This window comes from Lynx rufus, unplaced genomic scaffold, assembly GCF_022079265.1.
Source record: "Lynx rufus isolate CCGP_SWC_20201006 ecotype Redwood Valley unplaced genomic scaffold, mLynRuf1.p SCAF_17, whole genome shotgun sequence".
NCBI lineage: Eukaryota > Metazoa > Chordata > Mammalia > Carnivora > Felidae > Lynx > Lynx rufus.
This window is the reverse complement of record NW_025814831.1, coordinates 35,319,871-35,344,767: the sequence shown is the minus strand read 5'-3', so window position 1 is coordinate 35,344,767 and position 24,897 is coordinate 35,319,871. Positions and strand designations below refer to the sequence as shown.

At 37.0% G+C, this 24,897-nt stretch overlaps 1 protein-coding gene across 8 annotated transcripts in view; it reads left to right on the top strand.

Moving 5' to 3' along the window:
* GPHN (gephyrin) overlaps positions 1-24,897 on the top strand; it is a 622,612-nt gene that overhangs the window by 575,153 nt on the left and 22,562 nt on the right. For all 8 annotated transcript variants that reach the window (XM_047079492.1, XM_047079490.1, XM_047079491.1 and 5 more), the window contains one exon: positions 14,204-14,291. In XM_047079492.1, the coding sequence (XP_046935448.1) occupies positions 14,204-14,291 (88 nt within the window). The remainder of the gene's footprint in view (positions 1-14,203; positions 14,292-24,897) is intronic.

Genomic DNA, 24,897 nt, shown 5'->3' with positions numbered 1-24,897 from the left:
GTCTTCTGTTAAGTTTCTCAGGATCCACACAGGAGTGAAAACATATGGTATCTGTCTTTCTCTGTATGACTTATTTCACTTAGCATCACACTCTCCAGTTCCATCCACGTTGCTACAAAAGGCCATATTTCATTCTTTCTCATTGCCACGTAGTACTCCATTGGGTATATAAACCACAATTTCTTTTTTTTTTTAATTTTTTTCCACGTTTTTATTTATTTTTGGGACAGAGAGAGACAGAGCATGAACGGGGGAGGGTCAGAGAGAGAGGGAGACACAGAATCGGAAACAGGCTCCAGGCTCTGAGCCATCAGCCCAGAGCCCGACGCGGGGCTCGAACTCACGGACCGCGAGATCGTGACCTGGCTGAAGTCGGACGCTTAACCAACGGCGCCACCCAGGCGCCCCTAAACCACAATTTCTTTATCCATTCATCAGTTGATGGACATTTCGGCTCTTTCCATAATTTGGCTATAGTTGAGAGTGCTGCTATAAACATTGGGGTACAAGTGCCCCTATGCATCAGCATTCCTGTATCCCTTGGGTAAATTCCTAGCGGTGCTATTGCTGGGTCGTAGGGTAGATCTATTTTTAATTTTTTGAGGAACCTCCACACTGTTTTCCAGAGTGGCCACACCAGTTTGCATTCCCACCAACAGTGCAAGAGGGTTCCCGTTTCTCCACATCCTCTCCAGCATCTCTAGTCTCCTGATTTGTTCATTTTGGCCACTCTGACTGGCGTGAGGTGATATCTGAGTGTGGTTTTGATTTGTATTTCCCTGATGAGGAGCGACGTTGAACATCTTTTCGTGTGCTTGTTGGCCATCTGGATGTCTTCTTTAGAGAAGTGTCTATTCATGTCTTCTGCCCATTTCTTCACTGGATTATTTGTTTTTCAGGTGTGGAGTTTGGTGAGTTCTTTATAGATTTTGGATACTAGCCCTTTGTCCGATATGTCATTTGCAAATATCTTTTCCCATTCCGTTGGTTGCCTTTTAATTTTGTTGATTGTTTCCTTGGCAGTGCAGAAGCTTTTTATCTTCATGAGGTCCCAATAGCTCATTTTTGCTTTTAATTCCCTTGCCCTTGGGGATGTGTCAAGTAAGAAATTGCTGCAGTTGAGGTCAGAGAGGTTTTTTCCTGCTTTCTCCTCTAGGGTTTTGATGGTTTCCTGTCTCACATTCAGGTCCTTTATCCATTTTGAGTTTATTTTTGTGAATGGTGTGAGAAAGTGGTCTAGTTTCAATCTTCTGCATGTTGCTGTCCAGTTCTCCCAGCACCATTTGTTAAAGAGACTGTCTTTTTTTCCATTGGATAGTCTTTCCTGCTTTGTCAAAGATTAGTTGGCCTTACTTTTGTGGGTCTAGTTCTGGGGTTTCTATTCTATTCCATTGGTCTATGTGTCTGTTTTTGTGCCAATACCATGCTGTCTTGATGATTACAGCTTTGTAGTAGAGGCTAAAGTCTGGGATTGGAATGCCTCCTGCTTTGGTCTTCTTCAAAATTACTTTGGCTATTCGGGGCCTTTTGTGGTTCCATACAAATTTTAGGATTGTTTGTTCTAGCTTCAAGAAGAATGCTGGTGCAATTTTGATTGGGATTGCATTGAATGTATAGATAGCTTTGGGTAGTATTGACATTTTAACAATATTTATTCTTTCAATCCATGAGCACAGAATGTTTTTCCATTTCTTTATATCTTCTTCCATTTCCTTCATAAGCTTTCTATAGTTTTCAGCATACTGATCTTTTACATCTTTGGTTAGGTTTATTCCTAAGTATTTTATGATTCTTGGTGCAATTGTGAATGGGATCAGTTTATTTATTTGTCTTTCTGTTGCTTCATTGTTAGTGTATAAGAATGCAACTGATTTCTGTACATTGATTTTGTATCCTGTGACTTTGCTGAATTCATGTATCAGTTCTAGCAGACTTTTGGTGGAGTCTGTTGGGTTTTCCATGTATAATATCATGTCATCTGCAAAAAGTGAAAGCTTGACTTCATCTTTTCCAATTTGGATGCCTTTGATTTCCTTTTGTTTTCTGATTGCTGATGCTAGCACTTCCAACACTATGTTAAACAACAGCAGTGAGGGTGGACATATCAAGGAGAATTTAGATCCAAATCTAATTAGTTCTTGTCATCTTTATAAACTGCCTTTCTTCCCTTGTGAAATAAATACCTTTTGGGGCACCTGGATGGCTCCATAAATTGAGCGTCTGACTCCAGCTCAGGTCATAATCTCATGGTTTGTGAGTTGGAACCTGGCATTGGGCTTGCTGCTGTCAGCTCAGAGTCTGCTTCGGATCCTCTGTCCCCTTCTTTATCTGCCCCTCCTCTGCTCATGTGCTCTCTCAAAAGTAAATAAACATTTTTTAAAAAGAAATAAATACCCTTTCCTGCTCAAAATGCAAAGTTTTAATTTTGAATCAATATAATTTATTTTCTGATAGATTTCTAAATAGATTTGTTTATTAAGAGAGGACTCTCATTTTCTATTGGCCAACCAAAAATGTGCTTTCTACTTTAACATGCGTGCTTTTTTTTAATAAATGAAAGCACATTCTTTTTTTTTTTTTAAGTTTATATGTTTATTTTTCAGGGAAAGAGTGAGGAGGAGACAGAGAATCCCACGCAGGGTCCACACTATCAACTGCAGAGCCCTACAAAGGGTTAGAACTCCCAAATCCTGAGATCATGACCTGAGCCAAAATCAAGAGTGGGATGCTTAACCAACCTAGCCACCCAGGCACCCCAACAGATGGGCTTAACAACAAGAGATTATTCCCACTCCCAGGGACAGACTTGGTGGCTGTTATAGTTGCCTTTCTTAACCCTTAAGAGTTGCTGTTATAGTTGATGTTGCCAATTCTTCTAAACATAACTTCTGGGTATTACTGTACATTTAGAAATGTTTTTCTTACTTGTCCCCCATAGAAAGTAATATCTTCTAGAAAGCCTTTCTGGATTCTCCCATGCCAATTCTGAAAATTCTGTACCACTCAACATTTATACCATTTTACCTTCTATGTAATTTCACTTTAATTATGTATTTGAATTCCATCAATGATATTAATTTCATTGCTTAGTTTATTTATTTTCCTAAATTTTTGTCATATGTTTTCTGCACTTGCTTATAAACTTAAAGGCAGGGACCATGCTTTCTTCTGTGTTTACATGACTTTATAGTGCCTAAACACCCAGTGGGACTGAAGAAGGACTAAATGATGGCTAAATGTAGTATGGAATTTGATTCAATACATGAAGTAGATACCCAGAAAATACTTGCAGTTGAGGAATTTATCCTTGACCTCTGACAAAATTAGTCTATGGTTAGTTTATGTTCAGAACTGTTTTCTTGTTATGTTGGTATGATCAGTTGCCATTATTCCTTAATCTCTAAATCCTACAATTTTTCTCCTTTTTCTACTGTCATCCTCACTCATCTTAAAATGATACAACTCACAGTTGGTGTAACAGATGAAACAGGAAACTAATTAGCAGCTGTTGTCCATCTGTGTGTTTATATTAAATATTTTAAAATAAAACTGCATTTGCATTCTGAATGCTCTAAAATCCATAAAATCTAAACTTGGGTAAAGGCTCTGTCTTGGTTTTGAATTTTATGGTAGACTTCATCATAAAACAAAACAAAAATTTTTTTTATGTCAGAATCAGGATTGTAGTCATTTAGTGGCAGCTGGGTGGCTCAGTCGGTGGAGCATCTGACTCTTGATCTCTGAGTCTTGAGTTCAGGTTCCATGTTCGGCGTGGAGCCTACTTTATAAACAAACAAATAAATAAGGATTATAGTAATTTAAGGCAGACACAGATTTTAAAAAGCAAAAAAAGTCTGAAGTGAAAATGGTCTCCCAAAGCCCTCTGAAATCTGAAAAGATGTTATGGTCAAAAGATATTATACCTTCTAGACATATTCTTTCACAGAAATTGAAGTACATAAAGTATTGAGAAAGCTACATGCATTCCCTGATAGATTTATTTTGAGATATGCTTTACCTTTCTGTTAAGTTTAAGCTTTTTTAATGTCTGATTAAGTTGGAATTCTGGGGAGAGTACTCTTATTATTATTATTGGTAGCCATTCCCCAAGCTGAAAGTGAATGTCATAGCTTTGGGAAGAAAAATGCTTTTACTTTGTTTACTCAAGTCAAATAGTTAAATGCTCCTGATGTTCAAAAAGTGAGAGGAAAAAGGTATGATCTGCAAGATGAGTCTTACATTGCAATGCTGGAGTCAGTGTCTCCCTCTATGCTTCAGTCTCTATGTGAAAAGAAAATAGTCGTTGTGTGTATACTAATTTCAGTTATTTCCAGAGAATCACAGTATCTTAGAATTGAAAGGAACTTCTGATGTTAGCCAGTTCAGACTTTCACCTAGTGAAGATGTTAGAGAAAATTTCTGACAGCTAGCCATCAGGTTTTTGTTTGTCACTTTTAGTGAGAAAGATCTTCATTCTTTTGTTGAATGGCTGCTGTGGCAAGCCAAAGTCTTCACCCCTGTTTCTTCCATCCATTAGTCCTAATTCTGCCCTCTGGAGCAATACCAAATAAATTTACTCCCTCTTCTATATGACAAACTTTCAAAGAAGGCACTATTTATGATTATATAAATGCGAAGTAGTATCTTCTCTTCCATCTGCAGACAGTATTACTATATTACGTTATAGTCGTAACAGTTGCACACTCTTCATTCCCAAAGCTATTATAGAGAGATTGAGTTGAAGCCAGGGTTAATTTGGTTTATTTATTGAGTGCCTACAATGTACAGGTCAGGGCAACCAAGAAGCCTAGATAACATGAGACCTTGTCTTGTCAGACAGCTACACATTATCATATCAAATTTATAAATTTGCCTCTTATCACAATTTATTGCCTCTCTATGCTTTTTAGTTCTTTTAAATTCCACTTCAACATTAATATGCCACTCTTGCTTTTTTGCTTATTTACACTTGGCTGGTGTCTCTTTACCCTACTGTTGATTTCCAGTCTTTCCTCTTTTACTGTACCCTTTGTGAATAACATTCAAATGGGATTTGACCTTTAAAAAAAAAAAAAAAGGCTCAATCTCGTACCAGCCTTAAGTCACTATAACCCTAATCCTGGCATAAAGTTTATTTTGCTTTACCATGAAGTTTGCTATAAATTATTCCTTTGATATTTTTTCTCCCATCTTACTTTATGTTTACAGTTCATCCAACTTTGTTATTTCTTCCTTGTCCTTTTTCCTGTTATTGGTTTCATCCAGGTGCTATTTTTCCCTTTTGCCCCCTTACTATTTTAGAAGGTATGCTAGACTTTACCATTCCCCTCGTGCTTTCCTTCCAATTTCTGATACTCATAATCAAATATGCATTTCTCCACTATTATATTTTTTAAAAGGTGCTAACTATATCCTTCTTCCAAGACATTCCCATTTCCTCTATGTCCCTACACCAGTGAACTTTTACTTCCCCCATCTCCTCCCACCCATAAACTTTTAGGTATTGCTGAGAAAATGCTTTGAATTCTAGACGAGGATTAAGTTGTCTTTTGTAGTAAGTCTGTACACATTCTGGGGAATCCATATCTAGTATATACATTATAATTTCCCAGTTTATTTGATCATTATTCATTTAGATTTAGCTATATATATAGTTTTATAAATGTGTTTATATATGTATTTCAAAAATGCTTCTTACCCTCCTTGTCTTCCCCTATCTTGAGATTTGTGATCTGATCCATTTTTTTTTTCATTTAGAGTCATTATTCCAAAACATTACTGGTTGATTTATTATCTGAATCTTTGCATTTTCACAAATATGATTCTTCTATCCTTATAGGTCAATGGTGTCTGACTGGGTATAGGATTTAGAGCTTGCAGGCCTTTTTTCTCAGAGTATATTTATGGTAATCTATGGTTTTGCAGTTTGGGTATTGTAGGTAAGAAGTCCAAAGCTAATATTATTTTCCTTTGTTAATAACCCCCATGTTTCTGTCTGACAGCTGGTAAGATTTTCTGTTTTATCCTTGAAGTTACAAAATTGTACCAAGACATTCTTAGGTTTATATTTTTTGGCAATCTTGTCTTGAACTCAGTACATTTTTTTAAATTTCCAAGACCTTTTCAAATAAATGAAATTTTCTTCCTTCATTGGGTCCTTTTTTTCTTTTGGAATTCCTATTGGTAATCTACAGTCTCTTGTTCTGTCTTCCAATTTTCTTATTATTTCCTGCACTGACTTCCCTCCCTTTGTATTTCTGTACATTCCTTTGAGGTTTTTCTGCCACTTGGGCTTTCAGGCCACTGACAGAGTTTGCACCAGGCACTATCTCCACCTTCATCTACTAAATTTTAAAATTTGAAAATCATGTTTTCCATTCCAGAACATCCTTTTCATGTTGTAAGTCTATCTCCATTAGTGCTTTGTTTGTTGTTATTGCTGCTAAAGTTATTTATTTCCCCCAGCAGCTTTACTTCAGTAGCATCTGTCCTAAATATTGTGCTTATCCTACCACCCTCCAGATGCTGGCCTCTTAGATTGCTGGTATTTTCCTTTGCCTACTGAGAGTTTTATTTATTCTCAGCCTGCAGGAGGCTGCTAGGGTAGTGTGGCCATTAGGTGAACATGGTTGTAGTGGAAAAAAGGATCACAAGTGGTAAAAGGCACAGAAATCACAGCTCATGAATTGCAGAGCACCAATGGCAAGCTGCCAGTGTTCTAGTGAAATGCAAAAAGAAAGAGAGAGAGAAAGGAAGGAAAGAATGATACCTTTGTGCTTAAACTATATTCCACTTAGCTTCAAGTAATTTAAATCAGTGAATGTTAGAAATAGAAAGAATGTGGTCGAAATGTTCTTATTTTACAGGTAAGGATAATGAGACCCCAAAAAGTGATGTTTGTTTTTCAGAGTCATCTTAATTAGCAGTAGAGACAAAACTGGGTTCTAGACCTTCAATTAATAGTTCTATTTTCTGTCACATAGTACTTCATTTTTTAGCTTTTTGTTCTAAATCAGCTCTCTTGTAGAATACTTTTATATAATATTGGTACTCTAAGAGAACAGTGGGTAGTTACTTAATAGTTCAAGTGAAAATGGATAGAAAGTGCTAGTAAATCCAGACTAATGCTAGTATTAGATTTATCTTCAAAGAAATTATTATTAATCACCATTCAAATCTAATTAAAACTGCAGTTGTTAATGAAGAAATAAATGATATCACAATATTCCTTTAAGATGTGCTGCACTTTGAGAAAAGGAGAGCTACGGGTATATACCTAGGAAACATAATCTGCTTAATCCAGTATCCCCTCCAGTAGCAATGCTGAGAAGATAGTTCAGATTTTAAAAGTACAAATTGTTGGGTTTTTATCATCTCTATTTAACATATACAAATAAGATTTATATATTTAGGTTAGAATAATAAACAGTTTTTATCTGAAGGCACACTGTATATAACAAAATATCTTTCACTATGTGAATATTACTGTAGTTTAAAAGAACAGTAGAATGAACATAGGGTAACCTTGAACCTTTCACCACCTCTGTGAACCCCAGGGCCCTCTCTCCCTGTGCCTACTCATAGAATGATGAAATTAACACATAGCTGTGAAAATGCCTAGTTCTTTTTTTTTTTTAAGTTTATTTATTTTTGAGAGAGAGTGTGTGTGCACAGGAGGGGCAGAGAGTGAAAGAGAGAGAGAGAGAGAGAGAGGGAGACAGAGGATCCAAAGTGGGCTCTGCACTGACAGTAGAGAGCCCAATGCGGGACTCAAACCCACAAACCATGAGATCGTGACCTGAGCTGAAGTCAGATGCCTAACCTACTGAGCCACCCAGGCACCCAAAAGCGCATAGTTCTTTTACAACATACATGTTATTGTCATTACTTTTATTTCTTAAATATCAAATTATCTAATATGTACAAAGTAATGTCATATGAAAAACACATGTGAGATATATACAGTCATATTAAAGGATCAGATTATAATGTTTTAGTTTTACTCTCCCATCTTTCAGGAAATTATATACCATGCTCTTTCTAACACAACTGAGAAAATCATGAATTGTTTTTATTCCACTGTAATATCCACAATTATAATACTTGTTACCTATTCCTTTTATCATTCAGATAATTGCCTAGTCTTAGAAAGCAAATCTGTTTTTATTTCTTAAAAGTAAAAAGGTGACAGAGAGGGAATGTGAAATAAATGGAAAAAATCAGCATTTGTCAAATCTGAGAGATGAATACATGGGTGTTATGCTATTATCTTATGTTGGAAATATGTTGTCATTTAAAATATAATATGAGAGGCGCCTGGGTGGCTCGGTCAGTCAAGCATCCAGCTCTTGATTTCAGCTCAGGTCATGATCCCAGGGTCATGGGAGCAAGTCCCACATCAGGCTCTGTGCTGAGCATGGAGCCTGCTTGAGATTCTCTCTCAAAGTAAGTTAATTAACTAATTAATTAAACAGTATATATCATAAAAAAGAGAGCAAATGTCTGACTTGTAAACAAGCCCATAAAGTCATGTCTAGTCAAAATCTTACTTAGTTTCCATCTAAATATAGGATTAAGAATCACATTTATTTCATTCCCCAGAATTATACTAACATGTCCCCACATGTACTTTTCTAGTCAGCATAGGCAGATTCTCACTTTTTTGCCTTAACATCCTCTATTTGGTGCTTTTGCACAAGGGCCCATTCTCATGAGAATTTTCCTCATATGACATTTCATACTCCTGAAAAAACTGGACAGTCAGTCTGGTTAGTCAGTAGGATGGAATAAACACATAATGAGGACCCAGAGGTTTTAGTTCTAGCTTTGCCGCTTATTGCTGTCTACTCTACCTTTAAAACACTACTTTGCTCTGAATATTACTTTCCTTTTCTGTAGAATGGGCATGATAATACCTGTCCAATCCACCTCACAGACTGATTGTGAAGTAATAAGTGGAGTTATAGTATACAACATAAATGAAGTCATAGATCCTCTGTTTTCGTACATTTGTACCTGTCCCTCTAGTAAGCTGTGATCTCTTACTAGATCCCAGGCACAGAAGTATGCAACAGAAAGTAGAGTCAAAGAAAGGGGCAGAAGGAGAAAGAGAAGAGAAAGACCCAAAGAATGCACCCAGCTGTGATACTGAACACAATGAACCCCCCCCCCACCAAAGGCCTTTCCAACCTTAAGATTCACAGGAATACACGAGCAGCAGAGTAGAAAGCAACATTGACAATATTCTTTGAAACATAATAAATTATGGTAAGGACTTGGCATTAAATCCCTCTTAGTTTATTTCTGCAAATTAGAAATTTTCATGTGGAGAGTTGATGACTCTGCAGTTTTATAAAATAGGGGGGGAAAATCTCCCCCAGATAATATAAAAACAATCATTAAGAAAAAATTCACTGAAAAGTGTTTTTATTTGCATCATCAGCTGGCCTATCCCAGGACCTTTATCCACATACAAAGATTAATCCATGAAGATGTGCATGTCACTGCTGCTTTGTTTCCAAGGACTTTACTATAATCCTCTAGAGCTGACATGCTATAAATTACGTATTATAAAATTGGTGAAATTGGCTAATATCTCTTTATATTAACACAAAATTGTATTTTGTTGATGATATTCATTGTCCATTCACCAGAACCACATTCTACATCAACCTGTGTTTATATTCTTTCCATTTACTCCTTTTTCCAACCATTTGACTCACCCTAATGATAAAGGGTCTGAGAGCTCTAGGCATGCAATAATCAGGAACCCAATATGTGCGTATCTTATAGTATTTTAACACAACTAGATAAGTTCCTATCTTTTTCCCTAACACAAAATGAAAAAGATTGATGAAAAACCTGTACAAAATACTTAATTCAAAAATACTTTAGGGGCACCTGGGTGGCCCTGGGTGGTCAGTTAAGCGTCTGAATTCGGCTCAGGTCATGATCTCGCAGTTCATGAGTTCAAGCCCCGCATCAGACTGTCTCTTGTCAGTGCAGAGCCCACCTTGGATACTCTGTCTCCCTCTCTGTCTGCCCATTCCCTGTTCACACTCTCTTTCTCTCTCAAAAATAAATGAACATTTAAAATAATACTTTAAATACATCCATTATTGAATATAATTCTTCCAAGAGGTTTGCCCAATGTGTTTAACTTTGAAAGGGATTTTTTTAAGTTTTTTAAGTGTTTTACACATAGATCCTAACTTTATTAAATACCTGGGTACCTTTTCGGCTGCATAAGTAATTAAGTGGATGATTTTAAAGAGTCCTATGTTTGTAGTTTGAACCTCATGTGAGCCATTTTTCAAACTTCTATTTTTGTGTTTTCTCCTTGGGAGCTTGCTTCCCAAAGCCAAACAACCCCCAGTACCTTCATTGACAGGCCAGTGCTTGAAGAAGAGAATTTTATCCAGATCCAGTAAGAGAACATTAGATGAAACTATTTAGGCCGGAACCAGGCCTGGCTTGCTATTGAGCCATTTAGACTTTTCACATGTAGTTCTGAATGTATCTGAGGCCCAAACTATGATTTTCTTCTGTTTTAGTCATGAATATTCTCCTATACTGTCAAACATGCTAAAGTTGAACTCTGCCTTATTGTTAGGTGTGTTTATATGATAAGCTTCTGTCAGTAGTGCAGCAATAATAACAACAACTGACCTTTCTTTTAAAACTTAGTTTGGACTGCATACTATTCCATAAACTGTTTTGTATGTATTATGTCACTTAATCCTCATAACAACCCTATACTATCTCTACTTTGTAGAAGGAAAGCTGAAGCACAGAGAAGTTAGGCAACTTGTCCAAGGTTCTCCATCTAACAGGTAGTAGCCCCAGGATTTAAACTCAGGCATCTGACTTTAGAGCGTATTCTTGATCTCTGTGCTATACTACCTCCCAGTTGGCTTATCTCTTATAGAGCCTTAGAGAACTGAAGGTAGCCTCTCAGATGAATCTCAAGCTCCTCTCCTTACCTCTGTCACCCCTGGAAAAAGAGTGAAATGATGTTCTAGTTACAAATCTTCTACTTCTCTTCCGCCCCCTTTACCTCCTTCTCTTTCCCTCCCTCCCCCATCAAATAGTGCATTAAGGTAAAGGGACATGAAAAAACTTCACTACCAAGAGAAATTTGGGGAAATATATGCTATCTCACCGAGCTACCATTTGATTTCAAGTTAACAAAAAAACATGAGGCTAGCTTAAGCGAAGGAGGGGTTTATGGAGCAAAGGAAACAATCAACAAAACTAAAAGGCAACCAACAGAATGGGAAAAGATATTTGCAAATGGCATACCGGACAAAGGGCTAGTACCCAAAATCTATAAAAAGCTCACCAAACTCCACACCCAAAAAACAAATAATCCAGTGAAGAAATGGGCAGAAAACATGAATAGACACTTCTCTAAAGAAGACATCCGGATGGCCAACAGGCACATGAAAAGATGCTCAACGTCGCTCCTCATCAGGAAAATACAAATCAAACCCACACTCATGTATCACCTCACGCCAGTCAGAGTGGCCAAAATGAACAAATCAGGGGACTAGAGATGCTGGAGAGGATGTGGAGAAACGGGAACCCTCTTGCACTGTTGGTGGGAATGCAAACTGGTGCGGCCACTCTGGAAAACAGTGTGGAGGTTCCTCAAAAAATTAAAAATAGACCTACCCTACGACCCAGCAGTAGCACTGCTAGGAATTTACCCAGGGGATACAGGAATACTGATGCATAGGGTCACTTGTACCCCAATGTTTATAGCAACACTCTCAACTATAGCCAAATTGTGGAAAGAGCCTAAATGTCCATCAACTGATGAATGGATAAAGAAATTGTGGTTTATATACACAATGGAGTATTACGTGGCAATGAGAAAGAATGAAATATGGCCCTTTGTAGCAACGTGGATGGAACTGGAGAGTGTGATGCTAAGTGAAATAAGTCATACAGAGAAAGACAGATACCGTATGTTTTCACTCTTATGTGGATCCTGAGAAACTTAACAGAAACCCATGGGGGAGGGGAAAGAAAAAAAGAAAAAAAAAAGAGGTTAGAGTGGGAGAGAGAGCCAAAACATAAGAGACTCTAAAAAAACTGAGAACAAACTGAGGGTTGATGGGGGGTGGGAGGGAGGAAGGGTAGGTGATGGGCATTGAAGAGGGCATCTTTTGGGATGAGCACTGGGTGTTGTGTGGAAACTAATTTGACAATAAATTTCATATAATAAAAAAAAGGAGGGGTTTATGTGAAGATGTAGGGCTATCTCATGTAACCCAGGAGCAAAATAGGCCTCAACTAGAACTAGAAAAGCAGAAGCTAGGATTGCTCCCTTTTTCGATGTGCATGTTGAATGTCCAGGGGAGAGAAAGAGAACATCCCCTCTGCACAGGTAAGAAGTTCTCAGAAAACAAGGGTATTGCTAGACAGATATTCCTCAAAAGCCTCCCTTCCTGCACTCTGTCATTTAAAGAGGAATGCAAGTGCAGTGCATTATAGTTTCAGATAGTAACTAGATAGTTCTTTTTAGCTCACCCTTGCCTTCCTATCTGCCCATAAGCCCTCATGCCTGGCACTTTGTTTTATTTCTTGCTTTATCAATCTCAAAGTATGCCTTTGTAACCCTTCTAACATCCAGAGGATATACTCTTGATTTTGCTCCACCTCTTCTTCCCAGCCCTTTGACCTGTGCAAGCAATGGTCCTGTATATTTGTCTTTTCAGTTGACTATCAGGAATCTGCCTAGTTGCAATTCCTGATGTTCATCCTGTCCTTTTACCCTCTCAGAATATTTCATACAGTCTCTGTCTTCCTAGTTTTTTCTCCTACCCTTTTTTCCCCAATAAATACCTACTGCCTCTTCATATTTCTAGGAACCCCCCACCACCACCCTTTTCTTGTTAGATGAAGTCCCAATTCTTGAGCTTAAGGGCCCTCCAAAATACTATCCTATCCCAGTCATTCTACATCCTTCCCTTCCCTTCCCTTCCCTTCCCTTCCCTTCCCTTCCCTTCCCTTCCCTTCCTTGTAGTTGTCGAGGCTAGAAACTTGGGTTCAGCCCTGACCTCTCCTTCTTCCCCCTCTCCCGTATCCAATACTAAGTTCTAAATATCTCTGGAGTATATCATTTCTCTCAGTCTCCATCACAACCTGCTCCCCAAGCTGACACCCCATGTCCTGATCACTGCAGAAGCCTCCTGACTGCCCTTGCCCATGCTAGTTCCCCCAGACTCCTACAGAATTCAGTTTCTAAATCTCAAACCTGCTTATGTCATTGTCCTATTTAATATGTTAAAGATGTTCCATTGTGCAGAGGATAAAGGTAAATTTCTCGTGGTCAACAGGCCCTTCATAGTCTGACTCTGATGGTTTATTTGATATGTCAACTTGACAGGGCCATCAGGTGTCCAGACATTTGGCCAAACATTATTCTAGGTGTGCCTGTGAGGGTGTTTCTGGATGAGACCAACATTTGAATCAGTAACTAAGGCAGGTTGCCCTTTCTGATGTTGCTAGGTCTCATCCAATCAACTGAAGACCTGAATAGAAGAAAGACTGAGTAAGAGGGAAATCCTCCTGCCCAATTGTCTGAGCTGAGACCCTGGTCTTTCCTGCTTTCAGACTCAAATGGAAAATAGACTTACATGACTGTTCTAGACAGTTTATTTTCTCCATATTAATCCCCAGTGAGGCTGCATTGCAGGCTGATATTCTTTTTTATAAAGCCTTTTCTCATTCCTTCCACCTGTAAACATCCAGCCCATTTCTCAAGGTCTAACTAACTTAAGTCATATCCCCTCTAAAGAGTCTTGTGTGACCTCTCCAATATCTAGGGTCACGCACTGTCCTGATTTGCCTGGGATTTCCTAGGACATGTGACTTTCAGTACTAAATCTGGGATTATCCTAGGCAAACTGAGATGGTTAGACAGCCTACCAACACCTCAATGTCTCTTCCTTGTTAGAACAAAAAGTCCTGTGAAATTATCAGTAGCCACTATTTCTGCACTTATGATGTCCTTTCTCTGCAGTAAGACTTAGGCTCCTATTGGACAGAGACCTTTTTGATTGCCACTTCATATATAGTATAATGCTATACCTATGTTAATGCCTACCCAGTGAATAAAGTGGTTTAGTTTTAAGTTGGCACTCATATGTAAAATCTTGTCCTTATGATTAACTTATTTGTCTTTATTTCTTTCCAGCCCAGATGACTTACTCAATGCCTTGAATGAGGGTATCAGTCGTGCTGATGTCATCATCACATCAGGGGGTGTATCCATGGGGGAAAAGGTATGAAAAAATGGGATTCATGAAAATTTATCTGCTGTAATGTCCTTGCATATGGTTTATTAACTAAAGTCTGGTACATATCTGTTACCCATAACCAGACCTGCACAAATCTGGAAATCCCTAGGGCTTCAAAAATTTCTGGGCATTCTAAAAGGGATGCAGTATGGGTAGATCAGGAGCAACTTGGAGAATCCCACAGCATGCAAAATGGTTCCAATGTTCCCCTGTAGATTTCTGTTTCTTTGCTTGCTCAACTTTGCTATAACATTAGGACTTCCTTTATACATGATATTTAACCCCAAGATAAAGCTCCAAGATCCTGTCCTCCCCTGCCACATATTCCAAACCTGATAACCCTTAGCTTCCCAGAGGGAAGAAAGACAGAATTAGGCATTCCATTGCCCCTTTTGACAAATAATAAGGCTCATAATCATAATAAGTGAAGGAAACAAAATGCAAACATATATATATAAGCATATATAGGATTTTATAAGACTAAGTATATTTGCATAAAATATATGCTTAGTCTTTTAAAAATCCTAATTCCAGTGTCCCAGTATCATTAAATTTATATATCTTAATGAAATGTGTTGGTTCATGATGATTATTGGGACTACTGAATAATGTTATAAAAGCAAAATATACTTTACTACAGTAACCAACCTGATGTTTTGGCTCAAAAATATTTCAGAACAAAAATGTTTTTACTGACCTATAATCCCTTTCCATCTTTTATTTTTTCATATTAATGACTAAACTGAAAAATTATAAGAATATTGTCAGAATGGCAGTTTTTACTAAAATTCAGATTTTCCAAGAGCATAATTAATTTTTGGCTAGATCTTATATATATGATTGTTCTTGGTCTCTGCCCTCTCTAGCTATAAAACTGCCTAAATGTATAACCTTACTCTTTAGCAGAATTCAGTTGTGTGAATAGAGAATGTCTACCTTTCATTCACAACTAGTTTTAGAGTGTTTACAAACAGCCCTTAAGTGGCCAAAAACCATAGAAGAAAAATAGAGGATCTCAGTCTACGACAACCATCTCAGATTACATCCAAGAATGAAAGTGTTGAAGTGTGGGTAGGTATTCTCCTTATAGCAGACAGATGGCAAGGTTAGTCTTAGCATCTCACAGAAGTCCTTAGCCCCAGGTGGAGCAAATTGCTGCAGACCTCTTTTGAGATCACAAAGGCCAGGGCTGAAGTCTGCATTGTCATAGAGCTATAAGAAATAATTTTCAGCCTGTTTTCATTACCATCAAACTCCCTGTGGTAACACAAGAGCAAACCCTGAAGTTAAGAGTACTTAATGTTAGGGCACCTGGGTGTCTCAGTCGGTTAAGTGTCCAACTTTGGCAGGTCATGGTCTCATGGTTTGTGAGTTAGAGCCCCGCATCGTGCTCTGTGCTGACAGCTCAGAGCTTGGAGCCTACTTTGCATTCTGTGTCCCTCTCTCTCTTTCTGCCCCAGCCCTGCTTGTGCTCTCTCTTTTTCTTTCAAAAATGAATAAACATTAAAAACAAAAATTTTTAAAAAGAGTACTTAATGTTAAATTTGTTTCCAGGGAGTATTTCATGTATAATTTATCTTGGTTGCAAATGAGCTTAATTATAGAACAATACCTGTTTGACAAACCTGAAGTTTGTCTTCTCCAATATTTCTGAAAGCAACTAGCTTATAACATACATAGGTTTGGCAATTGTGACTCAACTCTGGTAAGGACAGAACACTTCTCAACCTTAACCTTCTTTATTAGTGCTCACAAATATGTGATTTTTCCTAGGGACTTAAAAATAAAGAAGCAATATAGTAAAGCACATTGGTTTTATTTATTTTACTATCTGTATGGTAAAATACTTACACTAAACCTTTAGTTTACTAGGGAGGAGATTTTAGGAACTAGGCATCCCGTAGTATTCCATGGGAGCTAATAATTGTCCTTTCTTCCTCCTTGAGTGGGAATGAGACAAAAAAGGAACTGGGAAGAAAGACATAAAGCCTAAGTGCTGCAGACTCCTGCCAACCTTCTAGTTGCCAAAAAAGAATTTCAGTTGTACTCAGTGGCAGGAGGAAAGAAAAGCATAAGAAAGAGAACATCTGCTTCAGCCCAAGGGCTAAGCCTGAAAACCAGTCGCTGAAAAGGCAGGAAGGTCAAGGAAAGATCCAAAAAGCATTATGTAACAAGCATGAATCTTGTGTGCAAAAACTCAGGTATGCAAGAAATTTATTTACTTGATTCAACTTAAATCCTACTATGAGCACCTATGCTACAGAACAGGCAAGAAATTTTTTGAAGCCATTATGGAACTCACCCACTCCAAGGATTATGCCAAGAAACCGTAAAGGGCTTAAGAGGCCAACAGCAGATCAGGAAGACACATGTGGTCACCAGTCTGCACCGGATACACCTAGAGCATCTCTCTAGTGCCATTAGGTCTGTTATTTGCTCCTTTGGGACTTGCTAAACACACTGGGATCATGGGGAGGCTGGGAGCCTTAGGGCAAGGGGAAGGAGCTCCTAATGCTTGTGAGACCCACAGACCTCAATCCTCTTCTCAGCCAAGAAAAAATGGCTCTTCCACAGTTGCTTCCCTCAAAATCTTTTCCTATTTCCACCTCCCTCTGCCCCCAAGTGTTTACTTTTGTAAAATACTGACAATTTCAAGTACATAGTATCTGCTTTTTGCTATGAAAACTAAAGAATTTATATGCATTACTATGCAGAGTACTATACAGTCAGTTAAGCCTCCAACTCATGGTTTTGGCTCACGTCATGATCTCACAGTTCGTGAGATTGAGCCTGCGTCAGGCGCCACACTGTCAGCACGGAGCCTGCTTGGGATTCTCTTTCCCTCACTTTCTGCCTCTCCCCCATACTTGCTGTCTCTTTCTCTCTCTCTCAAAATAAATTAATAAACATTTTTAAAAGAATGATTACATTACTATAAATGTTTCACAACCTACAGGATTGTAAAATAGCTCAAAGACAATGAAAGGCACAGATAACCAAGGAGGATACACTACACTGGACACCCAGTAATTTTTTTTTTGTCTATTTGAAAGTCTCTTAATTTTTTCCTGACAGTGTCTCCCTCCTATCTCATATGATCAAAATAATCATAAAGATCATTATTGATCACCAAAAAAGGCTGGTCTCAAAGGCTTGGCCTGATTATTTAACAGCAAAAGTGTTCATTAACCATATAGGCCTTCTTGACTTTGTTTTGCAAATCTAGAGCCATACAGCAATAGACTATTAAAATTAATCAGTATTCCAAACAAATAAATACAATAAAATTTCACTTATTGTTTATTTCAGTCCTGTGTCATTCTTGTTCTGCTATATTTGGGTTAGCAGTCTGCTTTCATGAAGCCATCTGCTTCTATTCTAAAGAGTCCTGGGACTCCTGACAGAGTCTACTGGTACTATATAAAAGTTATCTCAGCTGTATCACCTCAGGTGCCTGTACCCAAGAGACTATTCTTTGAAGTGTCAGAAGTTCAAATTGAAGTGTCAGAAGGTCCTTTTCCCTAGTGCTCTGAATCTGTCTTTGTTGCGGGTACAAAAAAAGCAGAGCCTTTAAGCAAGCATTAGAGTAAAACAGAAACTTTCCAAAGATGACAGACACTGTATGGCTGTACTTAATGTGTTGCTGTAACTAATAATTTCAGAATAGAAGATAAGTAAAATTCTCCATTGAGATACAGTATGTAACTATTTCATAAAAGTTTTTATGTGTTCCCGCGGAGAGTGCAAACATATATGGGCAGTAAGGCATTGCCAAATCTCTACACAATTTCTAAACTATTTACATGAACTTCCACATACATGGATGTAACCTTGGGCACACTGAGCATGTCTTCTCAGATATGACAGCCACTCCCCACCCATGAACCTCTTACAATGGTAACATATCGAAGAAACCTAAATCTTTCTAACATATCTTTTTATAAGATTAAAGAAGAAATCTTTGTGATTTTCTAGGGACCCTCTAGGAAATTTCAGAGACAGTTTTAGATGTAAAAGATATTCTGAAATTTTTATCTTTTACTAAATTTACATCTGATCTTTAGAAGGCAAAATCAAAAGAGCTGTCAAAAAAGAATTGAGTCCTCAATTAAGATAGGATCATGAGGGACGCCTGGGTGGCTCAGTTGATTAAGTGTCCAACTTTGGCTCAGGTCATAATCTCACGGTTCGTGAGTTCAAGCCCTGCGGCAGGGTCTATGCTGACAGCTCAAAGCCTGTTTGGATTCTGCTTTGGATTCCAAAGCCTGCTTTGGATTCTGTGTCTCTCTCTCTCTGCTCCACACACACCCCCCCCCCAATCACTCTCTGTCTCTATCTCTCTCTCAAAAATAAATAAACATTAAAAAAATTTTTTTAAGATAGGATCATGAATACCTGAGAAACAATACTAGTTGCCTAATTTTTCAAAGCAACAATAAAATATTTGGAAATAAGCATAGAAAGTAGCATGATCGTAAAAAATCTTAGCTCATTCATAAATGAGGAAACTTCATTTTTTATTTTTTATTTCTTTTAAAAAAAAGGCAAAATAAACATAAAGCACAAAAGGAAGATTACACAAAAAGAATAACCTTTAGTTTCATGGGGAAAACATTAATCACTAAACTAAAGAAATAAGCTCATCAAACTTGAATGAACTTACCAAAATTTTAAAATAGTTCTCAGCTTCATTTCAGACACAGGTATTATAAACCAAGGCAAATAAAAGTGTCTTTCAAAGTTTTGCCCTTTATTATGTTATTTTATATTTTGCAACAAACCGCCACTTTACTTTAGAACAAAGAACAAGGGTCCCTTGACCCTTTAAGTGGGTCTGCAAGGTCAGAACTATTCCTAAGACTTTATCTGAATTTTTTATTCTCTTTCTCTCATAAATGTACAGTGAGTTTTTCCAGTGGCTGTATATTGTGTAATATCTCATCAGACTCAACACAGAAACAAGTAAGAGGATCCAACTGACTTCTATTAAGCCAAATGTTAAAGGAATTGTCAAAATTATAGAACAATGCATAAAAAATAAGTTACTTCTATAAACACAACATGACCTTATCATTGCTGTTTCCAAATGAGCCAACATTTTTTTTAATATTTTAGTTTTAGTTTCTAATACAGTAACTATCAATAGGCATAACCTACATAAACAAAAGCTCTAGGGATCCATATAAATTTTAATTTAAGAGCGTGTAAAGTGTCCTGAGATCAAATATTTTGAGGGCTGGCTGGACTTTAAAAAAAAATACTCTTTTTTCCTTGAAAAACAAAAGAACACACATCGTTATACTTCTCTGTCATTAATGTTACTAGCATAATTATAACCACCCATATTTCATCAAAATGTTTAAGGAAATAACTAATTTTATCTTTCACAGTGAAAACTAGATAATTGAGAAATCATATGTAGACACTTGAGAAGACTAGCAAAGTTCATAAACACACAGAATATAACTTTCTACAGCCACATGCATCCTTTCTGTACTTTCCTGATGTAGTACAGATGAACAAACATATTAATTAACATGACCTAAAGATATAGCTTCTCCCTAGCATATAAAAGTAAGAAACAAAGTATATTAACTTTCAAACAAAAATGTGGATGGTACCCAACTTATGGTAGTTCAACTTAATGAATTTTCAACTTTACAATGGTGCAAAAGTGATGCACATTAGTAGAAACCAGACTTCAAATTTTGAATTTTGATCTTTTCCCAGCCTAGCGATATGCAGGGCAATACTCTGTCGTGATTCTGGGCAGCCACAGCAAGTCGCAGCTCACAGTCAGCCACAATCCCAAGGGTAAACAACTGATAAACTTACAACCATCCTGTACCCACACAACCATCCTCTTTTTCACTTTCAGTATAGTATTCAATAAATGACATAAGATATTCAGCACTGTATTATGAAACAGGCTTTACAGAAAGGTTCTGTAATGTAAATGTTCCGAGCACACTTAAGGTAGCTTAGGCTAAGCTGTCATGTTCGGTGGGTTAGCTTTATTAAATGTATTTTCAACTTATGATATTTTCAACTTACAGCAGGTTCAGGAGGTAACTCCATCATGAGTGAAGGAAGACCTGTATATTAACTTAAATTATGCTTAGTTATCAATGACCCAGGATTCTGTCTTACTTAGAAATCATCCGGGTGTTCTGATGATTATTCATTGATTAATTTAATGTCAGTTCAATAAGATTTTAAGTTACTTAAAGATCTTGAAAATTATTTTCAAGCTGACATACTACAAACATAATTACTATTGAAATTTAAAGTTTGTCAGGATAAAGAGTCAATTATATTGTACCCAATATTACATTTTTCACATTCTTAAAATATATAGGAATAGCATTAGCTTATTTGATGAATAAACCTATGTAAGTTTAGGAAAAACAAACCCAAGCAAAATAAAAAATATTTGCCTAATTATACTTAACACTGATAAATAAGAAAAAGAACATTGGTGGGTTTTCTTAATAACTAAAACTTATCTCATTTGCTAAAGATTTACCTTAACTTGTGATCTTTGATTCTTAAAATTATAAGAATACCTTTTAATGTAGCTGATTTAAAATATGTTAAATTTTCTTCTAGCCTGATAATTTTAGGAATATTCTATTTATATAAGCAGTTATTTATCTAAGTCCATCAGAACAGAGCACCTTTTAATTTAAGAGACAATATAATTGTTTTGGTATGTTTTTCTTCTTCCTCCTGGTAAAGCAAACTTTACTGTGGCCCTAAGATGGGGGCTCTTCTCTCTAGATCCTGCTAAAACTGGAGGGTTGGGGATGAGAGGCTCTTGGATTGCCCCTTCCAACACCTCCATCACATTCAGACTCAGATGAATAATAATCTTGTTTATCATCAGTTTTCTACAGCTTAAATTTTCTCAAGACTTCAGTTTAATTCCAGTTAGTTAACACAGAGTGTTGTATTAGTTTCAGGTGTACAATGTAGTAATTCATCATTTCCGTACATCATCCTGTGCTCATCATAAGTGCACTCCTTAATCCCTATCACCTATTTCACCCATTCCCTCCTCCTCCCCTCTGGGAACCATCAGTTTGGTCTCTATAATTAAGAGTCTCTCTCTTTCTCTCTCTCTCTCTCTCTCTCTCTCTCTCCCTCCCTCCCTCCCTCCCTCCATCCCTCTCTCTCTCTCCCCCACTCAGTCCCTCCCATTTTTCCCCTTTGTTTTTTGTTTTGCTACTTAAATTCCACATATGAGTGAAATCATATGTTATTTGTCTTTCTCTGACTTATTTTGCTTAGCATTATACTGTCTAGCTCCATTCATGTTGTTGCAAATGACAAGATTTCATTCTTTTTATAGCTGAATAATCCATTTCTAAAGCTTAATTTTTGTAAAATAGCTCAAAGATGATGAAAAACACAAATAAGCCAGAAGTTTGTGCTACACTGGACATCCAATAATCTTTGTTGCCCATTTTAAAGTCTTTTGCAACTTGTCTAATGTTGTTTGTTCTTACCTGAGTTGTGGAAAAGGCCTTGCTTCTTCATCCATTCATTTTTCTTCTTCCTATCTGACTCCAGCTTTCAGAATATCAGACAGAGATCCTTGCTGCTTCTATAGGTAGACAAAAACTTAAAAACAATGATGATTCTCAGCCTTTATGGCTATGTCTGGTACAAGCTTTCCCTCTGTCACAGCAAGATCAAGCATTCCTTCATGTTCACAAAGAATGAAAAGGGACATTTTTAAGAACAGAGAGGTTTTTTGTTTTCAAGAAAAATAAAATACTTCCATTCATTTAGCAAATATGTAATGAGCATATCTGCTTTCTAAAACTCTGTATCATAACCTTTAAAGCCTACAGGTATAGCTTCTGCCTGTCTCTCCAACCTCATCTTATGCCTCTTTCCTACTCATTGTCTTTTTAGTTCTAGGCACATTCTTTACTGCTTTAGAAGCTTTAGTATGTACTTCCCTCTGCCTGGAAGTATGGCTGAATCCTTCATATGGCTGAATCCTTCTCATCCTCACCACCTCTTTTAAAATGGCCTTTCCTTATCTGCTACCCCACCCAATTATTCTCTATCCTAGTACCTGTTTATTTCTTTCATAGCATGTACCACACTTTATAATTATTTTATTTGTTGCTCTACTTATTTTAGTCTGTCTTCACCAGTAAAACACAACAGAACATCTTTGTGTCCTGTTTATTCTTCTTCACCATTAAATCTCTAGCACATATAGAATCCCTGATGTATAATAGGCACTCAAAAATATTTGTCAAACTAAGAAATGAGTGAATGAAAGGCATGTGCTATTCACTAGGGGTTTGTTATATATACACAAGGTTTCTCTGCTTACAAACTGTATAGTCCAGTAAAGGATATATACCAATTATCAGGCAATTGCAGTATAACCTATGTGTGTGATATCAGAAGGACATAGTGTTATAACAGCACATAAGGTCTGGAGATTTATGCTCCTACTATAACACAGTGGCTTATTTGGACCAAGCTTCCCACCAAGAACAACTATAAAAGCTATATAAATTTTTAAAATTTTTTAAATAAAAAAAAAGAGAAGAAAAAGCAGGTGTCTGAAGAGAACAACCGAGGTATCCAGGATTTAAGGCACCAAGATCTCAGAGAAAAGCAAAGGACAGAGAAGTAACACTAGAATTCTCTGCCACATTTTTCCAAAAAGCATTTACTAATTCCTAAGCCAGAGGGATGGGGGGAGGTGTAATGGTAGAAGAGGCCAAGAAGCCAACCATAACAGAGTAGATAAGAGGCTAAGAAAATAAACAGAATTTTAGCAGTCTTAGCAGTTCAGGGCCTGCAGTGGGGAGGGGCCCTGGCAAATATCTCAGGCTCTTAGTTTAAACCTTTGAAGTGCTCTAGGAATAAGGACAAATAGGAAATATACCGGCCTTAGCAAAGACTGGAATTTTTTAGTCAGAAATATTGTGTAGGTGTGGAAATGCAGAAAGGACTAAAGAACAAAAAGAAGTGTCAATATGTGGGTAAATGTAAATGACTATTGATTGTATAAAATAATAATGTCTTATGAAGTTAAAATTGGTTTGTATATAAATATTATATATTAAATCATAAATGTAGAGTATATGTTTGTATAATATATAGAAATATATATAATAGTTATATACATACACACATACATACACTAAATATATACATACTAAATATTATATATACTAAATATTTATATAGAACATATGGTACATCGTAGCACAAAAAGCAGAGAGGAATAAATGTAGTTAGCATATTTTTTTTTAATTTTTTTTTCAACGTTTTTATTTATTTTTGGGACAGAGAGAGACAGAGCATGAACGGGGGAGGGGCAGAGAGAGAGGGAGACACAGAATCGGAAACAGGCTCCAGGCTCTGAGCCATCAGCCCAGAGCCTGATGCGGGGCTCGAACTCACGCACCGCAAGATCGTGACCTGGCTGAAGTCGGACGCTTAACCGACTGCGCCACCCAGGCGCCCCTGTAGTTAGCATATTTTAAGTCTCATGCATTGTCTGGGAAGTAATAAAAATATCAAATTATAGTATACTATAATAAGTCAAGGATGCATATTATAATCTCTAAAATAACCACTAAAATAGGGGACGCCTGGGTGGGTCAGTCAATTAAGCATCCAACTCTGGCTTAGGTCATTATCTTGTGGTTTGTGACTTCGAGCCCCTCATCAGGCTGTGCTGACAGCTCAGAGCCTGGAGCCTGCTTTGGATTGTGTCTCCCTCCCTCTCTGTCTGCCCCTCCCCTGCTTGCACTCTGTCTCTTAAAAATGAATAAACATTAAAAAAAATTAAAATAACCACTAAAATAATAATAAAAAAACTAGTAACTAACAAGCTAATTGAAGAGAAAGAAATTAAAATAACAAAAAAAATGGTGAATTCAAAAGAAGAAAAGATGAAATAAAAACAGAAGTAACAAATAGTAGGGTGATAGTCTTAAACCCAAATATAGCAGAAATTGTATTAAATGTAAATGGACTAGATCCTCCGATTAAAAATTGTCATCCTGGATTATGAAAAGACAATAAATTGTATCATGGTAATAAAGGGCCCACCTTAAATGGAAAGATACAGCAAATTGAAAGAAAAGATTAGAAAAAAATTGCAATAAAAGATAGCTGGTGTGGCTGTATTAATATCAGAGAAAATTAAGGTAAGCAGGATTGTAGATTATTGGGAGGGACATTTCATATATTTAAATGGATCAGTTCATCAGAAAAATATAATAATTCTAAATTTGTATGTAACAACATAGCCTCAAAATAAACATAAACAATCTTTTGTCCAAATCTAGCCTTGGGAATGAAGGGGAGGCTCAGAAGATAAGTGAAACTGAGATAAGCTGTGGAGAGAGGAAGGTAGAAAGAAAGAGTATTCTAGACAGAAGTAAGAACATTTTCAAAGAATGGAGGCAAGAAAGTTTCAAACTGGAGAGAGAGAGAGAGATTGACGAATGGGGTTGGATGGGAGGAGGATTGCCTGATGAGAGCAATGATTGATAAAAGGGGGCTAGAAGATACAAGAATCATAGATATGATATTAAAAAGATGAGAC